Source organism: Denticeps clupeoides, chromosome 19 (genome assembly GCF_900700375.1).
Source record: "Denticeps clupeoides chromosome 19, fDenClu1.1, whole genome shotgun sequence".
In the NCBI taxonomy this organism is placed as follows: domain Eukaryota; kingdom Metazoa; phylum Chordata; class Actinopteri; order Clupeiformes; family Denticipitidae; genus Denticeps; species Denticeps clupeoides.
This window is the reverse complement of record NC_041725.1, coordinates 3,004,794-3,029,584: the sequence shown is the minus strand read 5'-3', so window position 1 is coordinate 3,029,584 and position 24,791 is coordinate 3,004,794. Positions and strand designations below refer to the sequence as shown.

General features: G+C 40.8%; 1 protein-coding gene across 2 annotated transcripts in view; it reads right to left on the bottom strand.

Moving 5' to 3' along the window:
- Positions 1-2,155: 2,155 nt before the first annotated feature.
- Positions 2,156-24,791, bottom strand: part of rasa2 (RAS p21 protein activator 2) — a 38,329-nt gene continuing 15,693 nt past the window's right edge. For both annotated transcript variants that reach the window (XM_028961723.1, XM_028961724.1), the window contains 15 exons: positions 23,328-23,481; positions 23,101-23,249; positions 21,885-21,999; positions 21,066-21,140; positions 20,297-20,420; positions 19,935-20,041; positions 18,464-18,550; positions 18,088-18,165; positions 17,930-18,003; positions 14,398-14,504; positions 7,633-7,715; positions 6,240-6,448; positions 6,049-6,155; positions 5,500-5,680; positions 2,156-3,771 (listed from right to left, as the gene is read on the bottom strand). In XM_028961723.1, coding sequence (XP_028817556.1) covers positions 3,741-3,771; positions 5,500-5,680; positions 6,049-6,155; positions 6,240-6,448; positions 7,633-7,715; positions 14,398-14,504; positions 17,930-18,003; positions 18,088-18,165; positions 18,464-18,550; positions 19,935-20,041; positions 20,297-20,420; positions 21,066-21,140; positions 21,885-21,999; positions 23,101-23,249; positions 23,328-23,481 — 1,681 coding nt within the window. In that variant the 3' untranslated portion in view covers positions 2,156-3,740. The remainder of the gene's footprint in view (positions 3,772-5,499; positions 5,681-6,048; positions 6,156-6,239; positions 6,449-7,632; positions 7,716-14,397; positions 14,505-17,929; positions 18,004-18,087; positions 18,166-18,463; positions 18,551-19,934; positions 20,042-20,296; positions 20,421-21,065; positions 21,141-21,884; positions 22,000-23,100; positions 23,250-23,327; positions 23,482-24,791) is intronic.

Sequence of the window (24,791 nt, the reverse complement as noted above, 5' to 3'; positions counted from 1 at the left end):
ATGGTAAATAAACTTGGATAATCAATTCAATTGACTTCCTTTATTGCAGCTCGCCAGACGGAAATTTCCCACCACACCAGAACACTAGTGGAGAAGATTTGTTCAGATATTTATATAATATAAAAAATAAAAAAAAGAATAACTCAGCCACTGCCAGTGAATTTTAGACATGCCTGGTAAATGTTTAGCCAGGGACCGCATAAAGTGTGAGACCATCGATGCCATATCGATAATTCAAACAAGCCGACAGGCCTGGGTTAACACCACCACAACTGTTAGGTAACAGGGTGTTCTCGTTGGCAGAAGAAGTTGGCTGTTGGCAGAAGAAGATGGGAGAGGCGTGTCTGGAAGCAGGAGGAGATCGCCGATGTGATACACAGCACAGCACACGGTGACACAACAAAATGTGTCCTCTGCTTTTAATCATCTACCAAGAGTAGAAGTGAGGGTTGGGACTTTGAATGTTGGCAGTATGACTAGTGAAGGGAGAGACCTGCTGATATGATGGAGAGAAGGAAGGTTGTGTGGAAGAGACCAGATGGAAGGGAAGTGAGGCCAGGTGTGTTGGAGGAGAATTCAAATTATTCCACCATGGGGTGAATGGCAGGAGTGAGTGGCAGGGTCAGTCCGAGTGCTGAGTATAAAGATGAAGGGTTGATGATGAATGTTATTACTGCACATGCCCCACGAGCAGGTGAGAAAGAGGAGATCTTGAGTGAGATGGATGAAGTGTGTGAAGTGTGAGAGAGAGAGTGGTGATTGGGGCAGATTACATTGCTGATGTGTATGTACAGGCTCAGAAGGAGGAATGCAGAAGGTCAGATCATTTGTAGATTATGAAAAAGAATGAAAAAGGCTGTGGTGAACATATTATTTAGGAGATGCAGAGGAGAGCTTGGTTGAGCATAGCATGGTGGACTGTAGGATGAGGAGGACTCAGGGGACAGAGCCTAGAATCAAGTGGTGGAAATTGAAAAAGGAAAACTGAGGCGGAATTCAGGAAGGGGTTAAGACACTGGGTGGGCACTGGGTGGAAGAGTAACCAGAAAGTTGGACAACTACTCCAGAAGTGGTCAGGAAGATGGCAAGAAAGGTGCTTGGTGTGACTGGTGGGGCAGTGATGGCCTAGCGGGTAAGGGAGTGGACCCATAATTGGAAGGCTGTCAGTTGCCAGTGAGCAAAAGTACCGTCCCAACACACTGCTCCCCGGGCACCTGTCATGGCTGCCCACTGCTCACCAAGCGTGTCAGCGTGTGCTGTGCTGTGTTTCACAATGACATTCAGTTTACTTCAAAAGAGGACAAAGAAACCTTGAATGCACAAAAAAAAATTATATATAATGTGGTCTTTGTAAAACAGTCCTAATGACATGCAGACTTTTTGGGTCGAATCACCCAAATCGACATTAGAATAGCCTGTGGTAACATTATTTTGATTTATGTAAGTTATGGTCATAGTCATAAAACTCAAATGTGGCGGTTAAATGTAAGTCACGTAAATACCGTAGACCAGTAACCCTGAAAGAAAGCATCTGCGACCAACCACAAAAAGTGGTGCACTAAAACTAGTAATAAGTTCAATGAATGGGACTGACCATTTACTATATTTCACCTCCATTGGTTACTGCTGCCATGTCTGTCAAACTCTCACTTCCTGGAAATCAGTCTAGGCATGTCGCACTGATATTAAAATCAATTCATTAATTATAAAAAGTATGCACAGAAGCATCATATTTCTGGAACAGTCAACGTTCTTGCATAGCATTTTTATTTATTTATCCGCATGTGACTGAAATCATGGTAACGTGACCCCAATGGCTGGCTACTTTTGGACTTGTATACTTTTTAGTTTTGTATACTTCAAACTGGCTACTAACTACCCTTTTTTGGTGTGTTATTATTTGTGATTATCCAGATGATTTTTTCAAACTTGTTAGAGCCTAAAAATGGATAGTTCTCACTTTCTCATTTTAGCAGACATGATTTCACGGGGACGGGTTCAAATATGGCCTAATTAGAGGCCTTTGCAATGCAAGTGAAACTTTTGTAACTTTTGTTACTCCTTAGCTCTTAATTTTAACAAGCAGGTAGAAGTGCAGAAAAAAAAAAAAAAAATATATATATATATATATATATATATATAAAAACACAATGAATAAAAAGTCAAAATGTTATTTTAATGAGGATCATTGTGAGATGAGAAGCTCCCACTTCTGTACCAACATTTCTGACAGCCTCATTGTACCAAAGAACATGAATTATCTTTTTAGATGGTACCACTGAAGACACAGTGATCAGATCACATTGGATTAAAACGTATCTGTAAGACAAACATAAAAATAATGAACAAACATACAACAAACATCTTTTTCAACCAAAAACAACATTAGGATACATAATTAAACCCTGTAAGCAAAAGGTGTTCCACTTCTGTATGTCAATTTGGTTCAAGTCTCTAGGAATTGCTTAATGAAGGTAAGACCTTAACACAGGAAAGTGGGGAAAAAAACTAAACAGTATTTTTAATGCCAGTTTCATTCAGTCTAGTTGAAGACTTTGGCCCATCAAAGCAGCATGGGTTGAAAAGGGTCAAGACTATGCTGATTGAAGATCTGATTGTCAAAATTATTGTCTGAAGTGTGTATCCTACACATTCATGATGTGAATCCTACACAAACATGATGAACAGCACTGCAACATCACATTTAAGGCTCAGGCTCATTCAGCTGCTGGTCTGGGAAAGACTAAAGGAACAATTGAACAGTGCTACAGGTCTGTTGAGGATGCTGTGCAAACTAGAAATGACTGAAATTGTCTTCATTAGCCAAAAAATGTATGCCTAAGGGAAAAAAAACATGTTCCTTTTGGGGAAAAAACCCTATTTAAAAATCTTTATACCCTTTTTCAAGTTCAATCCCTACAAAATTCTCTTCTTTGGCATAAGAAAAACAACTATTAAAATCTATGTTACAAATGTTATAGCACAGCACTTAACGCAAAGTACTATTGATCATTGAACTGATCAGTAAAGTGGGCTGTCTGATACCACGTATCTAAATATGTCTATCTGGAACTTTCCAAATATCTAAAGTGCTTCACACACAGAGGCAGGACAGACTGTGAATACATGAACATAAGGCAGCTCAAATCTCTCCATAAGAGCACGCATTAAATAAAGCAAGGAGTGTGCTGTGGTGAACATCACATATCAAGGCCTCAAAAGAAACAAGTAGGAGAAAATAGTCAACGATTCACAGACAAGTAAAATGGAGGGGATGCTATGAAAATAGAACAACTTTAGCAGCCATAATCACACAGACCATCCGATGATGTGTGTTGATTTTCAAAGCACAGATGATACTGACAGAATTTGATTTCTTTGCTTTTTTCCCCCAATTCAAACCAAAGGCTTCAAGAGGCAAACCTTATTACTAGTTTTTTTATAAATATATAAGACCACTGGCGATTGGACTCTGGAACAAGGCACATGAAACACAGACTCAACCACAGGAAAATGCCAGAGTCTCTGCAGACGTACACACCTGACCGGTCCAGGGAACAGGATGTGTGTTAGAGCCATGAAGTGCAACTGTCCTTGTCTATATGACCTGCATTGCACAAGCAGGCTCCTAACATTGCTCAACTCTGGCCTGATGCAGTCTTGGTTAGAGCAGAAAGCGCCCTCTGCTGGTGTGGCTGTCCCAATCCAGACCGCTGCGCTTTAGTCCTCTGCTGAGAATGTTAGGAAGTCTTCCCCACAATTGGGTTCTCACTGGCGTACAAAAAAAAAAAAAAAAAAAAACAGAGAGAGGGTTTAGTTGCTTTAAAAAGTTGGATCAACATATCTACTAAAGGTTTGCTTTTGTTTAAAAATGGTGTGCAAAAAACACTTGAGTGTGCAAACAGGTTTATTTAAACATACACACCATGATATTTACAGCCGGGCAAAAAAGTATTTGGCTACTACTGATTGAGCAAGTTGTCCCATTTAAAAAGATGAGAGGTCTGTAATTTTCATCATAGGTACACTTCAACTATGAGGGACAGAATTTTTTAAAAAATCCAGGAAATCACATTGTATGATTTTTAAATAGTTTATTTGTATATGGTGCATTAAGCACCTACAAACAAATAAGAATTCGGTCCCTCACAGACCTGTACTTATTCTTAAAGAAGCTCTTCTATTCTTCACTCGTTACATGTATTAATGACGCCTGTTTGAGCTGGTTATCTGTATGAAAGACGCCTGTCCAAGCCTTTTCAAAAAGTCAGACTCCAACCTCCACCATGGCCAAGACCAGAGAGCTGTCTAAGGACACCAGGGACAAGACTGTACACAAGACAACAGGCAAGCATCTTGGTGAGAGGAGGTAAAGTGTTTGAGCAGTTATTATCTCTCTCGACCTGGGGCTCCATGCAAGATCTGACCTTGTGGGGAACAAATGATCTGGAAACGGACCAGAACTGCACAAGGGGGAACTGGTCAATGACCTGAAGAGAGCTGGGACCACCGTAACAAAGGTTGCCATTAGTAATACACTTCGTAGTCATGGATTAAAATCCTACAATGCTCAAAACGTCCCCCTGCTTAAGCCAGCACTTGTCCAGGCCCATCTGAAGTTTGCCAGAGAACATCTGGATGCGGATTGGGAGAATGTGGTCAGAAGAGAATAAAACATAACTCATGGGAAGTATGCATCCCAAGAACACCAAACCCACTGTAAAGCATGGGATGGAAAGATGATGCTTTGGGGCAGCTTTTCTGCAGAGGGGACAGGACGAATGATCAGGAAAGGGTGAATGGGGGACATGTATTGTGAGATTTTGGGCAAAAACCTCCTTCCATCAGTGAGAGCACTGAGGATGAAACGTGGCTAGATGTTCCAGCATGACAATGATCACAAATACACCACCCAAGCAATGAAGGAGTGGCTACATCAAAAGCACTACAAGGTTCTGGAGTGGCCTAACCAGTCTCCAGACCTCATTGCAAAAGAGAATAGCGAATACCCTGCGACAGGCCCAAAACATCACAGCTCTTGAGATGATCTGCATGGAACAATAGGCCAAAATACCAGCTACAATGTAAAAACCTGCTGAAGACCTACAGGAAATGTTTGAACTAATGTTACATTACAAAGTATTTGAGGTGAACTCATTTTTTTTCTGCACCGTTATACAAATAAATTCTTTAATAAATCATACTGCAGTTTCCTGGATATTTTTTACATTCTGTCTCTCACAGTTGAAGTGTACTTATGATGAAAATTACATCATCTTTTTATGTTAGACATCTTCCAAGATTGGTGGGATTCCAAGATTTTTTGCCCAAAAGGCCCAATTGCTATAATTATTGATAAGCTAATTACTATAAATTCACGTCTTATAAAATATGCAAATAATGCACAATAATTTTAAATACACACTCCATTTAATTAGCCTTCTTTTGTATCTTAGTAAAGGTCCCAGATAAGGTCATTCTGCCATCGTGATGCCTTACATTGTGCCTGGCTCATCAGCAGCAGCTCCGTGGGCTGCATGATGGCCCTGTAGTTCCTCCAGTGCTGTCTGAATCTGTTGTACTGTCTGAAAGGTCTCCATTGGGTCCTGGATGGTGAAGGCGGAGTATTCCTCCTGCTCCTTCTGCTGTCCCAGGTACACAGACAGGCTGGCACAGGCATCTGGGTACCACAACACAGATAAATACTTGAAATACTGCGCCACTTTCCTATTTTATACCTGGACAGCAGCAAAGGTTACTTTATGGTTACTTTTAGGAATTGAAACTTTTCTCTTATTGTCTATTATCTGAGGACATGCAGGAGTAGATATCATGCCCTATCACCATACATCCAATCCTGACATGTAGTAAAGTACATGAACAGTCTGATACTGTCATTAGTGTGGTCGTTCACTATGATTTTCTTATTTACCTCCTTGTCTCTGAAATTCTCTAATTGCAGGAAATATATTTGACTTTTATATCTGGCATTAACTGATCCACTAATACCTTCATTTAATAGAGTAGAAGTAGTAGAAGACTACTTGCCTTCCATTTTCTGCAGGTTGGAATGACTGGAGGAAAAGAGGGTGAAGATCTTCTCTGTCTCACGGTCACAGTCAATGTCCAGCTGCTGAATGTTGGCCAGGGTGGCCCTGAGAGCAGAAAGTCAACATGGTCTCTCTAAATGTTTGATGTACAACAATATATCATCTGATTTGCACTAGTATTTGACTCACGTGGAACAGGGTCGGCAGCCTGGCTGGCCCTCGTTCTGGGCCTTGCAGCACTGCCAGGCTCCCATGAGGAAAGCGGAGGGGTGGAAGACACTCAGCCGGCCTGGGTTACAACGGCTCACCTGACTCAGCACCTCAATCCACTCACACACCTCCACACAGTTACCTGCCTGAACGTATAGGGGCTTCTCTGACTGAATCACCTGGAACATCTAGGACACACAGACACAGACACATAAGGTTACAACAGGCACTCCACAGCCAGTTACAAGGGATGTTTTTCACTGCAGGAACTGAGAGACTAGTTAAGATAGAGGGAAAGATGACTTCAGCAATGTACAGAGACATCATGTGACATAAATAAATGTTTAAACTGAGAAATTTTAAAAACATATGCCTTTCAAATTTACCGGTCTCAAAATTGATTTTTTCATTTAAATTTCATACCAAATATTCTCTGTAGGTAAAAAATTCCGCAGCCGGACTTTACTCTGAACTACGATACAATACTGAAAAGTCTCCCTCCTCAATAGACAGTGGTTTATGGAATTATTCTTCCTGGGCCCATTCAGCTATGTCATTGACACAATCATGCTGATGAGTGATGCAGTGTCATCTGAGGGCATGGAGACCACAGGCGTCCAATAGCCTTGTCCCTTACTCACAAAGCTATCTCCAGTTTCTTGGAATTCTTATAGGATGTAATGCGCTGAAGATGATGTGATTTGCAATGCCTTTGCAAATCACATCATTGTAATTGGAAGAACATTGCTTTTCCACAATCTTTTTATTTACTCTTTTACAGACTGAAGAGCTTCTGGTCATCTTTATTTCTGAGACACTCTGCCTCGCTAAGACTTCAATTTTATAGTTAATCATGTTACTGATCTGATGTCAATGGACTTAATTAATTGCTAGATGCATGGATTAAAGCAAAAAAAGTGTGTGTGTGTATATATATCACACATTACATTTTCATAATGAAACAATTTTGTCTAATGTGTTTTAGCTCCATCATAAACGCACGTGTTAAATGTGTTAAATCACACAAGGTGCTGTAATTAACAGCCCCAATCACACAGACTGCATGCTGTTACTCAATGAAGTACCCAGAATGACAGATTTATCACAAGTGTTTAAATCTGTGAACAAACGATCATTTCCAACAGACAGTATTTTAAACTTTTCTGCTGGAGCAGCACACGAGGCCCATCAGATATATGTATTTCATAGAAAAAAAATTGTTTTCAATTAAATTGCTTTCAATATTTTGAAAGTTAGTTAAAATCTGAGGCCTTGTATTTTTTTTAAATTGATAATTGTAACCCTTGTAATCAGCTGATCTGAGTCATTTGCAAAATATATTCAGTTTTGTATGTGTGTATGCATGTCTTACATTTTTGCGTTTGAAGGCACTCTCTTCCAGCTTCTCGACTCCCAAAATGTCCTTCACTGGAATCACACACAGAGGCTCCTTCCCTGCAACACAGAAGGCTCAGCAATATGACAAAGTGTGTGTAGAGTATACACACACACCCACAACATCTCATCCTAGATATGGAACCATGACAGGTCTGCTATCTTTACTGTCCCCACAGTTCTCATTCCATTTGATGGATTACTACTTTTTGTCCGGTTTGGCTGAAAAAGGCTTTGCTCATCTTGACCTCGTGCCCCTCTGCCCTGACCTTGGGGCTGAGTGTTGGTTCAGACCTGGGAGAGAGGCCTGGGTTCTGAGGGCCGGTGAGTCCAACACAAACAGGGGTGTGTTGACCCACTGCATTCTCAGGCCGTGACGCATTCCAGCATTTATCTCCTCACTGACGAACATCTAAGCTGTTCACAACGGCCTGGCCAAAACACACACACGCTCACAATTTCATTTACAGCACACACACACCATTTAAAAGTACCAAATTAAATTCTCAACCTAGAACCTACACCAGAAAAACTCTAAAATGTAGAATTTTATTATGTTAAATCAATCCTTTGTATAATCACATACTTTCAATATTTTAATCATTCAGCAGTCTTGCCATTCTTACTAAAAAAAATTAAATAAAAAAAATAAAGTCACACACACTCACGCTGTAAAAATAGGTTTGTTGCTGGTTATTCCTTTAAATGCAGGACACTGGCCAAGTGCATCATGATTGATTATAAATCATTCTACAGCAGTCCTGACACACGGACTGAAGGGAAGAAACCCAATATGCACCCAGGGGAAAATGTTCTCTGCGTTCACACACTTACAAATACAGGGTACAAACAACCACAAAAACATATGCATGCTTACATATTCCACACAATATTCAAACAAGGCAACATACATATTTCTTACGAGCATAAAAACAAATATTTCTAGGAACTTGCCTGATGCTTTTGTCACATTTTCGCTCTGATCCTTGTTTTCCAATTTCCAACAAATCAACTTCAAGTGCAGACGATTAATTTGCTGCTTAGCATCTCCCACCCATTGCCAGTGCAAACAAGACAATCAATAATATTCCTGCTAACCATTGTGGCTGATTATTTTAGGCCTTAAATACATTTTTAATTTCTCCAAAGTTATTGTTGGTCTGCTGGATTAAGCGTTCTTATTCAAACATATTCCCCGTAATGTTCTCAAGCACATTCTTTTGAAAGAGGAGACAGTACACTGTGTAATTTATTTAAAATTGATCAGAATTTATGGTAAATTCAGGCATTTTTTTATATTAGCATTTACCATAAATGAGACATACTAGTGTATGATAAGTACATACGTTAGATGCCTTTCACAATCTGAAAATGTCATGCTTTGCAAATGAATTGATTTATATTTAATATCACTTGTTTTCAACGTTGTCCTTCCACTGGCTTCCTGTCACCGTACACTGCTGACATGCATCCAGTCGAACGTCCCAGAGTGTCTTCACACAACAAGAAAAGACATACTTGGCTTAGCACTAGCAAACCAGAATCAGAATGTATGTATACCTAGGCAGAGATGGCCAAGAAAAGCCGGGCCTGCCATTCCAGCAGTAGAGCGCAGAGTAACGTTTTTAAAAGGCACTACAGGAAGTAGTTTTTATTGTCCCGCTGTAGTCTGTTTAGAGTGTGTTACAAAAATCCCTCGGACAACCCAAACACACAAATACCCAAACGGGTCCTTTGGCTTTGCTTTGTTTATGAAATTTGAAATGGGGATTGTTGAAGCTCTAGTTAAATCAAGGACATTGATGCTTTGCCTATTACTGACAGGCTTGCCGACGTGCAGGCTCCAGCACTCTGGGAAAACCTTTTACAGCTAAAGAATAAAATTTTTATATGAGGGAAGAAAAAAGAAACGGGGGAGTACATGGAAGTCAAACTGTTCTGCTTTTTTCGAACGATGGCTGCAAGGCTAGTCACGCAACCACCTGGAAAGGCTCAGATCAGGGGGCAGCTCATTTATCCAGAAGGACTTGCACTCACTAATTACTGGGACTGTGTACAACCTGCATGAAGTATGAGGAATCTTGGTCGGGAAGAAGGACTGTCCAGGACGGTGAGTTAAGAAGCAACGGTACTGCCTATGTACAGGAATGTGCAGAAGCATTTTCTTTTTTTTTCTTTTTTTTTTCTTTTACCATGAGAAGCATGCTGGAAAATACCCCTGTGCAACGGTTTGAGCCAAACCTCCAAACCTACTACACCCAACCTAATACATAACTGGACTACAGTAACCTCCATATGCTGCCATATCCTGGGTCTATTACTCTCAACGACCCAATGGGATAAAAATGGATTGATACTGCGGGTTATGAGCAGGTTTTTCCTTCTGTATATATTTTTGGGTTTTAATTGTGAAAGATTGGCTGCAGGAGACTTTTATATCATATTTGATATAAATCTGACTTGAAATAAATGAAAGAGCGCGTGACTGACTTGGCAAAGCAGTGTATTTTCAGGCATATGTTGCCAGACATTAAACGTTATGACATTTTATCATGATGCTCTGAAAATTATTTCATGAAAAAAAAACAAAAAAAAAAAACCCCCAAAAAAACTATAAAAGTCTTTATTTGGCCCACTGAATTGCGCCTAACAATGTCCCAAAAGAGGAGATAAAATCGCTGTTGCCCATAGTCTAACATATTCAAATTAGAGGCTGTGGTTCTCTCTCATACTGTCAGTCATATTCCTCATAGCACCCTGCCATATCAACATTAATTTATAGTATAATAAAGTACTATATTTATAATATATTTTGTAGTATTTATAATATATTTTGGTAGCAGTGATTGAAACAGACCTGAAAAATAGACTGATTACACTGAAGGCCATTCAGTAGTAGTTTGCAGGACCTACTACACACAAACAATTGCTAGAGGAAATAATGAGAAAAGTAGGAGCTTCACAGGGGGCATATTGGAATAGTGCTCTTAACACTATTCCAGATAGTGTTGGTTCTGGCCTGTCTAAAGGAAAAACAATCAGGAACATATATAGTACGTAAAGACTGCTAAGTCAAAAGACTGATAGGAGGATAAATTCAGTAAAATTGGGACACTCATCCCACTCATCTTCTTGCTCCTTCAAAGGAATAATTTACATTTATAGCATTTATCAGACTTAACCACCCATAGCCTTACAATGGTAGTAAGTGGGGTTTGAACCTGGGCCTTTGCATTGCATTTGCTAGGAGATTGGATGTAAAAATGAAGAACCAGTGGGTTAAATTTGATGTTTTTTTCTGGAAAAACAGACACTACTTCCTTTCTGTGCCAAACATTGTGGTTGGTGAATGGTGTTGATGAAGTCATTTCTGCAAATGCCCCTCAATTTCTATAGGCCGCTCTCCTCCTTGTACCCCCTCTCTCTTCCTCATTAGCATTTAAAGCTACAGCAAAACGGCGCGTCCTGGGAAATCTCATTGTGGGACTGGATCAAAGTGGCTGTAATTCTGCACCAAGGCTGAATTTCAGAATTAGGGGACAAACAAGACCGATACAAAAGCAAAAAAATATTGATGTCAGCGTACCTTTAATGCCGATTGGATGAAGGAGAAAATTGTCTGTCATTTCACCTTAAACTACAAAAACAGAAGCCACCAATCATGAAAGAGGTTATTTAGTATAGATAATTGCTGGTTGTGCTTGGTTCTCTATTAGCAAGTGGCAACATGGGAACGGCTAAAGAAATTTGCAGATCTAAAAAAAAAAATGAAATGCACTGTCTTTGTCAGAAACGTAGTTATGAGATTGAAGGCCACAGGAACAGTCCTTGGAAAGCCAAGAAAAATATATGTATGGCTCAGGCTGGTTAGCATGGCCACAGAAAAACCACAGACCACCTCCAGAGATCCACATCCACATCTGGCTGTGATGGTGTCACTGTCCATCATTCCACAGTCCAGCACACTTCACACCTGGAGCAGCTCGATGCAGAAAAAGCTTTTTCTGAGCACTCACCACAAGAAGAGTCGCATGAGGTATGCAACAGCACATCTGGACACGCCACATAAAAAAAACGAAAAAAAGAAAAAAACTGAGGACAGATGAGAGTTATTTGGTATCCTCAGAGCATTCCAGGAGAAGAAACTGCTGCGTGCTGTAGAATTTGGTGGAGGGTCCAAGCACAGGTACTGGAAGCCTTGTTAAGGTTGATGGCTGCATGAATTCCTCCCAGTATCAGCAGATTCTTGACAAGAATGTTCAAGAGGGTCAGTCACAAAGTGGAAGTTATGCTGAGCAATTATCCAATTATCCACAGTTCAGAATCTTTCCAGGAATTCAGACAGAGGCACAAGTACAATGATCTAGAAAGGCCAGCTCCATCCCGAGACCAGAACATCACTGAAATGATGCATCCATGCTTGAAAGCCACTGACCTGACTAAACTGGAGGCATTTTATATGGAGAAATGAACTCAGGTACTGGTTCATGGCTGTAGGAGGGGTCTACAGGATGTTAATATAGCAACAAGAGGCTCTTCCAAATACTGATGGGATTATTCGTTTAGAGAATTTTGTTTTTGTTTAAATGCACATTAAATTGGTTCTAAAACTATATCAGTACTGAGATGACGCTTAGAACATGTTAAAATGCCCTATAAGTTATAAACTGTATATATTATTAAATCTATTATGATATAAATTGTATGTGTGTATGCACATGTGATTGGTCTTCTGTCAGGTGTAAGAACATGGACACGTGGAGCTGCATTCCTGACATGAAGATAAGTTGAAGGCCAAGTGCTGGCACAGTGACAGACAGACACTTCACGTCAATTCATCGTATTCTGGTTTTTCATTAAATAAAATTATTTTAACTAGCTTAGCCACATGTGGCCTTTAAACTATGGAGCCCAGATACAGGCTCACAGACACAGTGCTTTTTTAAGCTTTAGAGTCCCAAATTGTTTGATGCATAAAAAAAACTAATTAATTAATTGTATGTAAAACTCCACTTCAGACATTGTTGATGTTGTAAATGACTCTGCTTGCTGGAAATGGCTGTTAACTCTATATGTTGAGTTCCATTATCAGTTCCAGTGGACAGAAGTTTGTCAACCCAAGATTGTCTCAAAAAGCTTCATTGATTATTAGAATAGCTGAAAACCGTTGCAGTAACTAAAGAAGCTATACAAATGCCCTTCTACATGCCAGCACAGTATCTAGTGCATCAGCAAATGTGGGATGGAATCATTATTTCAAATATTAACTAAATGACACTAAACATACACACATACACACACATTCTAAAAATCTACTTATCAAGTTAATGAGCTAGTGTCTTTCCAAGCAACCCACAATCACAAGCCAGGAACAATGGCTGGACAAGGCACTAGAACACCATACAGGAAAAATTATCTGTATATACTCATATATTTCACTGTAACTGCATAAATCACAGATGCAGAACTGCACCATAAATTGCGACTGCATCCAAACCACTTTAAAAATCATGTAGCAAATGACATGCCTGGAACTAAGACTTTTATACAAATTTTAAAGAATAAAAAAATAAAATGAAGGAAAATATATAAATACAAATATGATTTTTGGAATTCAACAAACAGGCCCTTCTCATGCGTAACAGAGCTGGAACAGAGCTGGCGTGGGCTCCAGACACACAAGATGACGAATGGAAAAATTCTTTCCTTGCATAACGAAATCTTACAAAAGAAACAAACAAAAAAATTGAAAAAACTTCTCTTTTATTAACATGATTTTAAAATAAAAAAATTACTTTTGGTTACTTTTCAAACCAAGCAGTGTTCACGCCCATCCAAAGGTTTTTACTGTGGAGGTCGGAAATGCATCGCACCGGGAGGTATTGCTTTTCTGTTTATGAAGCTGCAGTCGAGCGTTAGGCCGTCAGTGAAGTAATCATGATCATTCCCTAATCAGCGAAGCCTCGTCTGGTCTACAAGCCCCAGGCCTTTCACACGGTCAAGCTAACAACATCAAACTCAGGCCACCAGGGAGCCGTTTCTCTCCGCTCTTCCCCTCGGTTTCCTGCAGTTCGGGCTAATTTGGAGACCCCTGTTGTGTTCGATTGACTGGATCACATCAGGGTCTGAGTAGAGGCACATTAATTTTTATGTTTTAGTGGAACCATATCCTCTGCAGTGAGTTTTATGGCTAATTCTACATAGTTCTACCAAACAAAAAAACTGCATGAACAGTACTGTCGCCAACGGCTGAAAGTCTGTAATGGTTCGAGGTGACCAGAGCCAGTCATGAGGACATCCAAAATACACTTTTAATGTAGTCCCTGTGTACAAGTAGCTATACTGTACAAGCACTTGTCCTTAGGTGGCCCCAGTGAACGGCTCTCCAGAGGACAGCACTCAACGCGTTTCCTTTCAATCAAAGCTGCAGGGTCGTAGTGATGAGTGCACATATAGTTTTGATTTGGTAGCAAGTAACAAACCACAAGATTGGATAGAAACAGGCCACCTCTTGGCCACGACGCTTCCTCTCTAACAAGTGCTCCCAGCATGCAACAGTCCACCTTAATAACTGTTAAAAAAACTGCCTTAATTCAAACAATAAAAAAAAAGTTATTTTGACAGAACATAATATTACACAATTAAGCAATCAGAAACAATCGAATGAAACAGATGAATTCTGACGACAGTTGTATTCATTTAAAGATATGCTTCTATAGATTAGAAAGAATTATATAACAACCTTTCTGTTTGTGGTACGACAGCTCCTGGGTTGTCACTCGTAGCCATCGTTTCTTGAAGTTCCTCTTGCCGATGCGCTTCCGGCCCTGTGCTCGCTTCTGCACCTCACTGTGGACAGATGGGGCAAATGTCATCACCTGTGCTCTCACACAAAATGCCATAACCAGCCCCCTCCCGTCTCATACAAACTAAATTCCCCCGTTCTCATGCGTCTGTATTATTTTTGGGCGTACGGTGTCCCTTGGTGTCCATTACATCTTAAGCACTATGGGAGCTTTAAAAATTTCAGTTTTGTAGGGTCAAGAAGCAAGTGAAATTTGGTGGATATGCATTTTACAAGCCTAGTAAAACACGTTCATTGCATTTCTTCCAAGGAGTTTGCTGGTCTGAGATCTGTTCTGTATTTTCAGTTGGAGAGATAAGATCTGCATGTGTGATCTGACACACAAAAAAACATCACTGAGGATATCAGCCAAGCTTATTTAACCCATGTCCCAAACCCGAAGAAGGCACAGCCTGTAATGGAGCTCAGATGCAATGCACACAGATTTCAGCAAAAAGCATAAAGATCTCTCTTCTGGGAGGAAAAAAAAAAAAAGTACATTAAGAACCATCTGGTCTTCTTGGTCTTAGTCTCAATTTGCTCAGGTAGTGCAGCTCATTCAGGATGGCAAATCAATGCGAGCTGTGGCAAGAAGGTTTGCTGTGTGCAGTATAGTGTCCAGAGCATGAAGATGCTACCAGGAGACAGGTCAGAACATCAGGAGACGTCGAGGAGGCAACAACCCAGCAGCAGGACCGCTACCTCCACCTTTGTGCTCCCAGAGCCTGCAAAATGATCTCCAGCAGGCCACAAATGTCCATGTGTCTGCTTAAACGACCAGAAACAGCTTACAGCCCAACACTGTGCAGAACGTTTGGTTCACATTGAGCAGTCCAGAGACGTCATGGAGAACAGCATGACTGGTTTGGCAGTGGGTCAGTAATGGTGTGGGGTGGCATTTCTTTGGGAGGGGGCGCACAGCCCACCATGTGCTCACCAGAGGTAGCCTGACTGCCATTAGGTACCGAGATGAGATCCTCAGACCCCTTGGGAGTCCATATGCTGGTGGGTTGGTCCTGGGTTCCTCCTAATGCAAGACAATGCTAGACCTCATGTGGCTGGAATGTGTCAGCAGTTCCTGCAAGACGAAGGCATTGATACTATGGATTGGGCCACCCGTTCCCCAGACCTGAATCCAACTGAGCACATCTGAGACATCATGTCTTGCTCCATCCACCAATGCCACATTGCACCACAAACTGTAAAGGAGTTGGCAAATGGTTTAGTCCAGACCTGGGAGGAGATCAGTCAGGTGACCCTCCGCCACCTCATCAGCAGCATGCCCAGGCATTGTAGGGATGTCATACAGGCATGTGGAGGCCACAAACACTACTGAGTCTCATTTTGAATTACATCAAAGTTGGATCAGCCTGTAGTGTATTTTTTTTATGTTCATTACTTTCTAAAATCCTTGAGTCTACAATCAGCTATCACTTCATCCACTTAAACAACCTCCTGGATCCTAACCAGTCTGGCTTCTACTGAGACTGCCCTTCTGGCTATTTCTGAGAAGCTACATGCGGCCAGATTGAGTACAGATGACTCTTTTGCCATTCTCCTCAACCGCTCTGCAGCATTTGACACAGTTAACCACAAGACTCTCTTGTCTATCCTGAAGAGGCTTGGAATTCAGGGCTCAGCATGGCAGTGGTTTGTTTCCTACCTCAATGAGAAATTTTACCAAATGACTTGGAAAGGATCCACCTCTGCCTCATGTAGACTCTCACTTGTGTCTCTCAAGGCTCAGTTCTAGGTCCTCTCCTTTTCTCCCTCTACACGAGATCACTTGGTGAGGTCATTTCCGCAAATGGGTAATCCTACCACTGCTATGCCGACAACACACAATTCATCTTCTCTTTTCCTCCCTCAGATCTACATGCTGCTCATCTTGGATGGCAGCCCATCATCTCAAACTCAAATCCCACCAAAACTGAACTATTATTTATTAATCTTCACCACATCAGGATCTTGCTTTTTATCTGGACAACTCACAGCTCTCTCCTTCTACAACAGCCCGCAACCTTAGAGTAACTCTCCTTCTCGACTCACAACAGCAACTTTTCCTGCTCATGTAGATTCCTTCTCTACAATATCAGACGAATCCGTCCTTATCTGTCAACACAGGCCACCCAGATACTGGTTCAGTCCTTAGTAATCTCACGACTGGATTACTGTAACTCCCTTCTAGCTGGCCAACCACTATGTACCATCCGACCTCTACAACTCATACAAAATGCAGCAGCACGACTGATCTTCAACCTTCCCAAATTCTCCCATACCACCCCTCTGCTACGTTCCCTCCACTGGCTCCCAGTAGCTGCACACATCAGATTCAAAATACTGATACTGGCCTACAAAGCCAAACATGGAGTAGCACCATCCTATCTCACAGCCCTTATTACACCTCGCACTGCACCTCGTATACTCCGAGCCTCCAGTACTGCTCGCCTGGCCCCTCCATCTCCGAAGGTAAAAGGAAGATGCTCATCTAGACTCTTCTCTGCCTTGGCCCCCCTAGGTGCTGGAATGAACTTCCCCTTGAGGTCAGAACAGCTCAGTCACTGAGCACTTTCAAACGGCAGCTCAAGACCTTCCTCTTTAGAGAATATTTAGATTAACTTGTAACCTTCTTATTGTCTGACTTATGTATAGAAACTACAACAGAGTGAATAAAATCTTTGTAGTTTCTATACATAAGTATAGAATTATTCATAGTTGGTGTCCTAGTGAAACAGAATTGATCACTTCATTGATAGTAACATGGAAGCACGTTGTAAAATCGCTTTGGATAAGGGCGTCTGCCAAATGCCTTAAATGTAAATGTAACTTTATATGTTTATTCCATATTCCAAAACTTTTCAAGGCCTGGAAAATTCTCTTTTCAAATTTCATGAGTTTTACAGGTTTTTAATAACTGTAGGAACCCTGGTTACACTACTATTACATTTTAAATAAGGTAACTTGTAATGCCAACAAAATTATTTCTAAAGTAATCTTCCCAACTGCAGGTAATACAGATAAAATTAAGATGAAATGTCTATTTTACTGAAAACAAAATTAATCTTAAGAAGCGTGTCAATTAATAAAATTAATAAAATAATTAACATTTAAGATATTTATCAGATGCCCTTCTCAAGAGCAGTCAGTAGTGACAGGGACAGTCCCCCTAGAGGTGTCCTGCTCAGGCACACAATGGTAGTAAGTGGTGGTAGCCTAGTGGACCAGAAGTATTCTATTGTCAGGTGTTCTCTTTTAAAGATCATAAGGCTTATTTTTTGCTTTGCAGTGTTGCTTTAAAAAGCTTTAAAGGAAAGTTCATGATGATATTGCTGCTGGGACAAATTGTTGGGGGGAAAAAAAAGTCTTTCCAGCCTGACACGTGGAAAAGAACTAAACTAGCTCAGGGACCAGAACAGGCCACTCAACTTACCCCTCCTTCAGAACCACAGAGTCCTCCAGCCCACTGGACTTCTTACTCACATTCAGGGAAATGTCATCTAAGAACTACAGCAGACAATGGAAGAACATCATTAAAGGGCAACATACAAAACTGGTTTTATTTGAGAGATATGAATACAGAAACTTTACCTTTTTTACTTTTTCTATACATTTGTCTTCTTGGAAGGATTTGAAGAAATCATACATGTATGACTCTTTAAAACTAGACTGCAGGGGAAATGTGAAGAAAAGCAACATAAGAACAACGTTTGGAGTTTTTTTTTTTTTTTGTATCTTTCAATTCTGTCTCAGAAACTATTGCAATTTTATTTAGATATATTTTATTAGATATATTTCTATGTAATTGTGCTTGTGAGACTGTATCTTGTATCTCTCTGTGACCTTGTGTGCTGTTTCAGTCATTACATTATTAATCTTGCTTCTTTTTTTTTTTCACGACTGTTGAAATACATGCACGTGTAATAATATCAAATGCAAAGCATTCCGTCAGTAAAGTGGAGCCCACCAGTTTGTTTTTGGAGAGGCTGCCCCAGCTGCCTAGAGTCTGAATTGTTTTGGAGATGAGTGTCAAGGTGCGAGTGACTTCTGGGTCCTGAAACAGGAAACACTAATAAATACACTCTTGAGAAACACACACACACACACACAGACAAAAGCAAAAAGCCAAAAGTATATATCCAAGACAAAATCTTTCTTATGGTCCCACAAAGTGAGACACACATAAAAGGGTGTGTCATAGAGAGGTATGAGGTGAGCAAAAAAACATCCATAAAGAAATCTTGTTCTGCATCGCTTATGGGATTTACTCACTGGTTTTATGATTATTAGTCCCTTTTTAACGTCTATTAAAAGACTTGCAGCTTCCTTTATTCCTGCTATTTTGCACAAAGAAACCTACACTTTTGCAGTTCATATGCAGTACTTTGCAAGACATTAAACCTCATGCTGTTACAGTAATGTTCAAAAATGCTTTGTAGTTATCATGTGCATCCTGCACATTAAACATTATTTCAACAGCACGCTGTGGTTCAAACCCCCAAAATGTTTAAGTGTGCCCAGGTTTTATTGGCCTGTTGCGTGCAGGATATGTGTAATGTTGCACATATGGGAACTGTCCTTGTCACTTTAAACTCAGTTAAAGTATAGTTTGTAGGGACACTAATGGGTAAAACGACAGCATAATATCTGACAGAGTGCAACAATCAGTTATACCCCATCTATGCAAAGTTGTATTCTAGTCTTTAGACACACTTTAAACACTACAACCATGCAGCAGGCAAACCTGCAATGGCTGATGAACTAAAAATGTACAGGTCAAAATATTTTGGGCAGCCAGATACAATATAATTACAAACACTTCACTCTCTATTAACCCTTATTCATCAATTAACAGTATAATTATTATTGCCAATGCAAATACACACAATTAAACACACACTATATGTAATCTGTGTATGCAGTCAAAGACTTACTCCTATTGATAAGTGAGTGAAGGTGAAGTGATTGTCATTGTAAAACACTGCAGCAAATGTTTTTAACCATCACCCTTGGTGAGCAGTGGGCATGGCGCCCGGGGAGCAGTGTGTGGGGATAGTATTCAGTGGCACCTCAGTGGATCGGGATTCAAACTGGCAACCTTCTGATTACAGGGCCGCAACTGCTAGGCCACCACTGATCAGCAGTTACTGTATGAAAACTGAAGGTTCATCTGTATGGATTTAATAAACTATTTTGCTGGCTCACAAGTTATTTCTTGACCTGGGAGAGGCACGCATTGAAGCCGCCGAACGTGAACTGACACGATTTGTAGTACAGATCTACTTTTGTACCAATTTTACTCAGTTTTGGCTGAGACAGTCCTGTAGTTCCGGCTCTTATTAGCTCTCCCATACTTCAGACATGGATTTCTTCTAAAAGGCATCTATTTCGGGATAAAGACATGGAATGATGCATGTGTTCAGGTGCATAACACTCACAGGATGGTGTGGGCGGAGCTGGAATGTGTGAGGAGACAGAACCGCCACAGCAAAGAACCTCAGGAACACAAAACTACTGACTGCAGAGTACTGCACATGCGGGTCCGCTATAAAGAAAATAAAAAAGAAAGAAAGAAAGAAAGAAACAGAAGGGACAGAAAGAGAGATGTGAAAGCAGATCTCAAGGTGACTGTCGCCACCCAGTGGTCAAAGCTGTTTAGTGTGAAAGTGATTTAGTGTATGACTGTGCATGATTGTGTACCAGTATATTTTGATGTGTAAGAGGTCCGTGTGTGTGTGTGTGTGTGTGTGTGTGTGTGTGTGTGGCTATCGTGCTTGTTCTGAAGCAGTAGGTCACCCACCAGGGAAGCGCCTGGAGGCCATCTGTCTGAGCGATCTGAAGACGTCACACATGAGCGGGGGGCAGCTGGCACTGGACTGGGTGATGGACGAGAACACCTTCTGCACAAAACACTGCAGGTTTTCCTGTTGGACATCAGAAAAACACACACACGGATCAGTATTGACCAAAGCCTTTTCATATTCAGATTTTGTAGACACAAAATGCATTTGTTCCGCTCTGGCCCGATGCTCATGTTTAAAAGTTAGATCCCACTAATATCCCAATTCAGCAACTAAATAAATGTAAAAAAAAAAAAAAAAAGAAAAGAAAAAAAAATATTGAATTGTTTTGGACCTTCTGCTGCTGTCACATTTTGCATTATTTCCAGTCAAACCAAATGAAAAAAGGGCATTTCTCATTCCTACCATTTCTAAAGTAATACCAACACCGCTGGTAATTCAGAGCAAATTCAATGAAGAAGAAAACTATCTTAACCAGCCATATAATCATGACAAGGAAATGAATCTACGCGTTTTCATTTACAATTTTTACCAGACGGCCTTCTCCAATCAGTAGTTACAGAGACAGTCCCCCTGGAGACACTCAGGGTTAAGTGTCATGCTCAGGGACACGATGGTAGTAATGGTAGTTTTATTTCAGTGTTGCTTTAGGCTTTAAGAGGTATTAGTGGATCACATTTAGCTTTTTCTTGTGTTGTACTTTTTTTTTTTTTTATTATTTACATAATTTTACACAGTCCAACCAACAAAAACATTTCTCATTCCTACCTTATTGATTTCCTTATTGTCACCATCTTTTAGCTTGACTGGGTCAATCTCACATGTCTTGTTTGATTCACAAATCTTTTTAAAGGGTAAAATGGAGAAAGAGATACAAACACACACACACACACACACAGTTGCAATTGTAATAAAAAAAAAATGCAGTGCACAGCACATTGCAGAACAGTATAAAAGGTATTTAAATAGTCCGCGTAGGTGACAAAATCATGGTAACAACACAACTATTCGTTTCTAAATCCAAGATAAACTTATTAAAATGTTGGCCAATATCTGTTTGGGGCTTTCTGTTTTTTTTTTTTGGTAATTTGAAAAAACAGATGACTTTTTGCAACTTTTTTTCCCACATTTTTTTAAATACCTATATATGGAAAGGTTTGGTCCACTCATGTAACTTCAATGAAGTCAAACCTTCAAAAGCAGTCCAAACTCCTGAGCACAGGAACACATGGGACAGGTGTTACTTTAAACCTTGAGGGGTGTGGAAAACCTGCTCACTCCGGACGCACTCCGGATGTGTGCGCTGCTTGTTATCTGTATAAATCTTGGTCGGGTCATTGTATGCGGGTATGCCTGGTCCCATGTTGCCATGCGTGTTCTGATCTATGTTTTGTAAATAAGTGCCCCTTTTATGTACAAGTCGTGTGAATGCGTCCTCCACCATCTTCACCAGCGGCAGAACCGTGTCATGATTATATATTAGTTAAAACAACAGAACACAGAAGTAGCTGCAATTCCCTTTAAGGGGTAAGAAAATAACAGCTACTAAATAACTAAACACGTGTGGAACGAATAAAAGAGACAAACCTCATCCAGTACAGGTTTCAGGGTGACTGCTAAGTAGCTCCGCCCCACAATCTTCATCATGTCGTCAATGCAACGTGTTGCTAAAGAGTTCCCCCGAAAAATGGTGTTGGCCTCCCTGAGAAAGAGTGAGAGAGAGGTCAGGTAGACACACAGATGAAAAGTGATGGACTGATGAGACAGGAGTAAATGTGTAAAAGTGGGGATGCTGAACCATAACCAGTCAAGCAAACACTATTTGTGACAACTAAATGCATATTGTGCATTGTGTTTAGTGGAGAAGGACAAACCAACTATGTCTGCATGCTAAGGTATGTAGAGGATGGATACGTGTGTACCCTTGTCGCAACAAATATCAAGACACAAAACTTTTGTGACAGACTCAGGACATAGCTACCACCCACAAAGCAACACGTTTAAAGTAATAAAGTACTAAATATTGATTTTATTTGACTTATTTAACAAACAAAAATATTCCTGTTTAATGGAGGTATTTACACATTTATAGTACATACAGCAGACCAAAAAGTATTTGGCAGCAACTGTGCAAGATGCCCTATTTAAAACGATGAGAGAGGTCTGAAAATTTCAGAATAGGTACACTTCAACCGTGAAAGACAGAATGAAAAATATATGAAAAAATCACATTATTCTAATTTTTTTTTTTTGCTTTTATATCAGTCTTGTTGGTCCCCAAATACTGTATCTGAAGTCTCTTTCTAAAATTCAGCCTTGGTGCAGAATTACAGCCACTTTGATCCAGTCCCACAATTAAATTTCCCCAGGACTCAGCATTTCGGTGTCTGTAGCTTTAAATGCTAATGAAGAGAAAAGAGGGGAGGAGAGCAGACTATAGAAGTTCAAGGGGCATTCGAGGAAATGACATCATCTACACCATTCACCAACCACAATGCTTGGCACAGACAGGAAGTCGTGTCTGCGTTTTTTGAACCCACTGGTTCTTCAGAGTCTCGCGTGACTAAACTATCCAAAAAATATATTTGAGCTCATTTTTACATCACCGAGCAACTGCAATGCTTCGCATGTTTGGAATGCCGGTCAGTGGAGTTACTTTCTAAAGGTAAAGGGTGGGAAATTCTGTGGCCGGAAAAAGCATGAGAAACGGGAGGTAACCTGTCCCTTTATGATGACGATCAGAGCAGACCGAAAATAAGTTATGGAGTGTATGTATTTAGAATTTTGTCTGTGTTTTACTGACTGTGTCTGTTCCAGCTCCAGCTCGGCAATAGAGGACACAAACGGGACAAGGCGGTTGTGGTGTAGAAGCAGCTTAACCACCGGCAGCACGGCCTCGTACTGCTCCTTGCACACTTCAGCTAAAATATGAGCTGCCGACGCAGAGATGGGCTGAGGAGAAAAGACGATGCATAATCATTCATTCAAGTCATTGTTCACCTCCACCCACCCGGGGCAGCACTGTGATACCTTCACATCAGGCGACTGCAGGACCAGGGCCCTCAAACAGTGGTAGCAGGCAGAAGGAAGAACTATGTCCTCAGTATATGTTATGTTCAGACGCAGAGAGCCCAAATCTTCTGGTTTCGGCTTGTTTCCATTCCCTTTAGGCTGCAACAAGTACCTAAAATCAAGAGAAACATACATAAAAAAAAAAAAAAAACTGCTTCTACTGCTACAAACCACTTACTCACTTTAGTCACTGTGGTGTACAGAGTAGTATGCAATTGCAGTGTGGAGTTGTCCTCTCTCTGTGAGCAAGTGTGTGTGTGTGTGTGTGTGTGTGTGTGTGTGTGTGTGTGCGTGCGTGTGTGCGTGCGTGCGTGCAGTGGCGGTTTCTGATACGGGCGACATCACAGGCATCGGCAATTTTTTTTGGTGCGCACGTGCCCATGCTGCCCTTGCATTGTGAATGTGAGCCTACAAACGGGGCATAGAATAACTATGGGTGGCCTTGCAAAGTAAAACACAATGCTGACATTCTCCCCTTTTTTGGAATGGTCAGTTCCACCTTAAATACTGCTCAGCATGCTGCATTACCAGTCTAGCATAGAAAATCTGTTTCAGAAATACAGAAATATGATCTCTGCGCCCACTCAAAATTCTGAAATTTAGAAATGGTATCAAATGTTACCTGTCTGGCTGAAGAGTGTTTTCCCAGAAAATTTCACATTTGAACTAAATATTGCTGAGCAGTGTTGAATAGCAGTATTTAAATACTGAGCAGTTTTTAATTCCAATAAGGCGATAACTTCAGCGTCGTGTTATTTTGTGAGCTGGTTATTAAATGCCACTTCAGCCTGTCAGAGAATCTCCTGCCGCTCTAATCCCCGCAAATGGGGTATAGAAAACGGATCGGTGGCTATGCAATCATAAATGCAGCATGGGCATAAAATATATTTATATAGCTGATGCCCATGATGCCACCCCATCACAATGTTGCCCGTATCAAAAAACGCCACTGTGTGTGTGTGTGTGTGTGTGTGTGTGTGTGTGCATGTGCGTGTGTAAGAGCTGGCTCCATGCAAACTCTCACCCACGCTCAAGTCTGACTGCCCCCATTCAAAACATTCAGATTGCAATCAGTGAACTGCCTTATCTGTCCAACACACACCCGCACAACACACACACACAAACACACGTTTACACAACAATTACTTGTGTTCAAAGCAGTCTAAGGACACAGGCTGCGGAAGTGCCATAGTCGCATTGACACACAGTGTGTCTCACTTTTACAGAAAATTTGGCCCGTGTGAATGGAGCACAATGCAAAACAGTTAATACTCCATACTGAGACCATCCTCATGGGTGTTACATGTCTGTAACCACCCTGTAATCAGACCTTAACTCTAGTACACGTGTACAACATGCATGGATAGACACAATGTAACAGCGGTCCTGTTGAATAAGTGTGTGTGATGACTATTGCAGAGA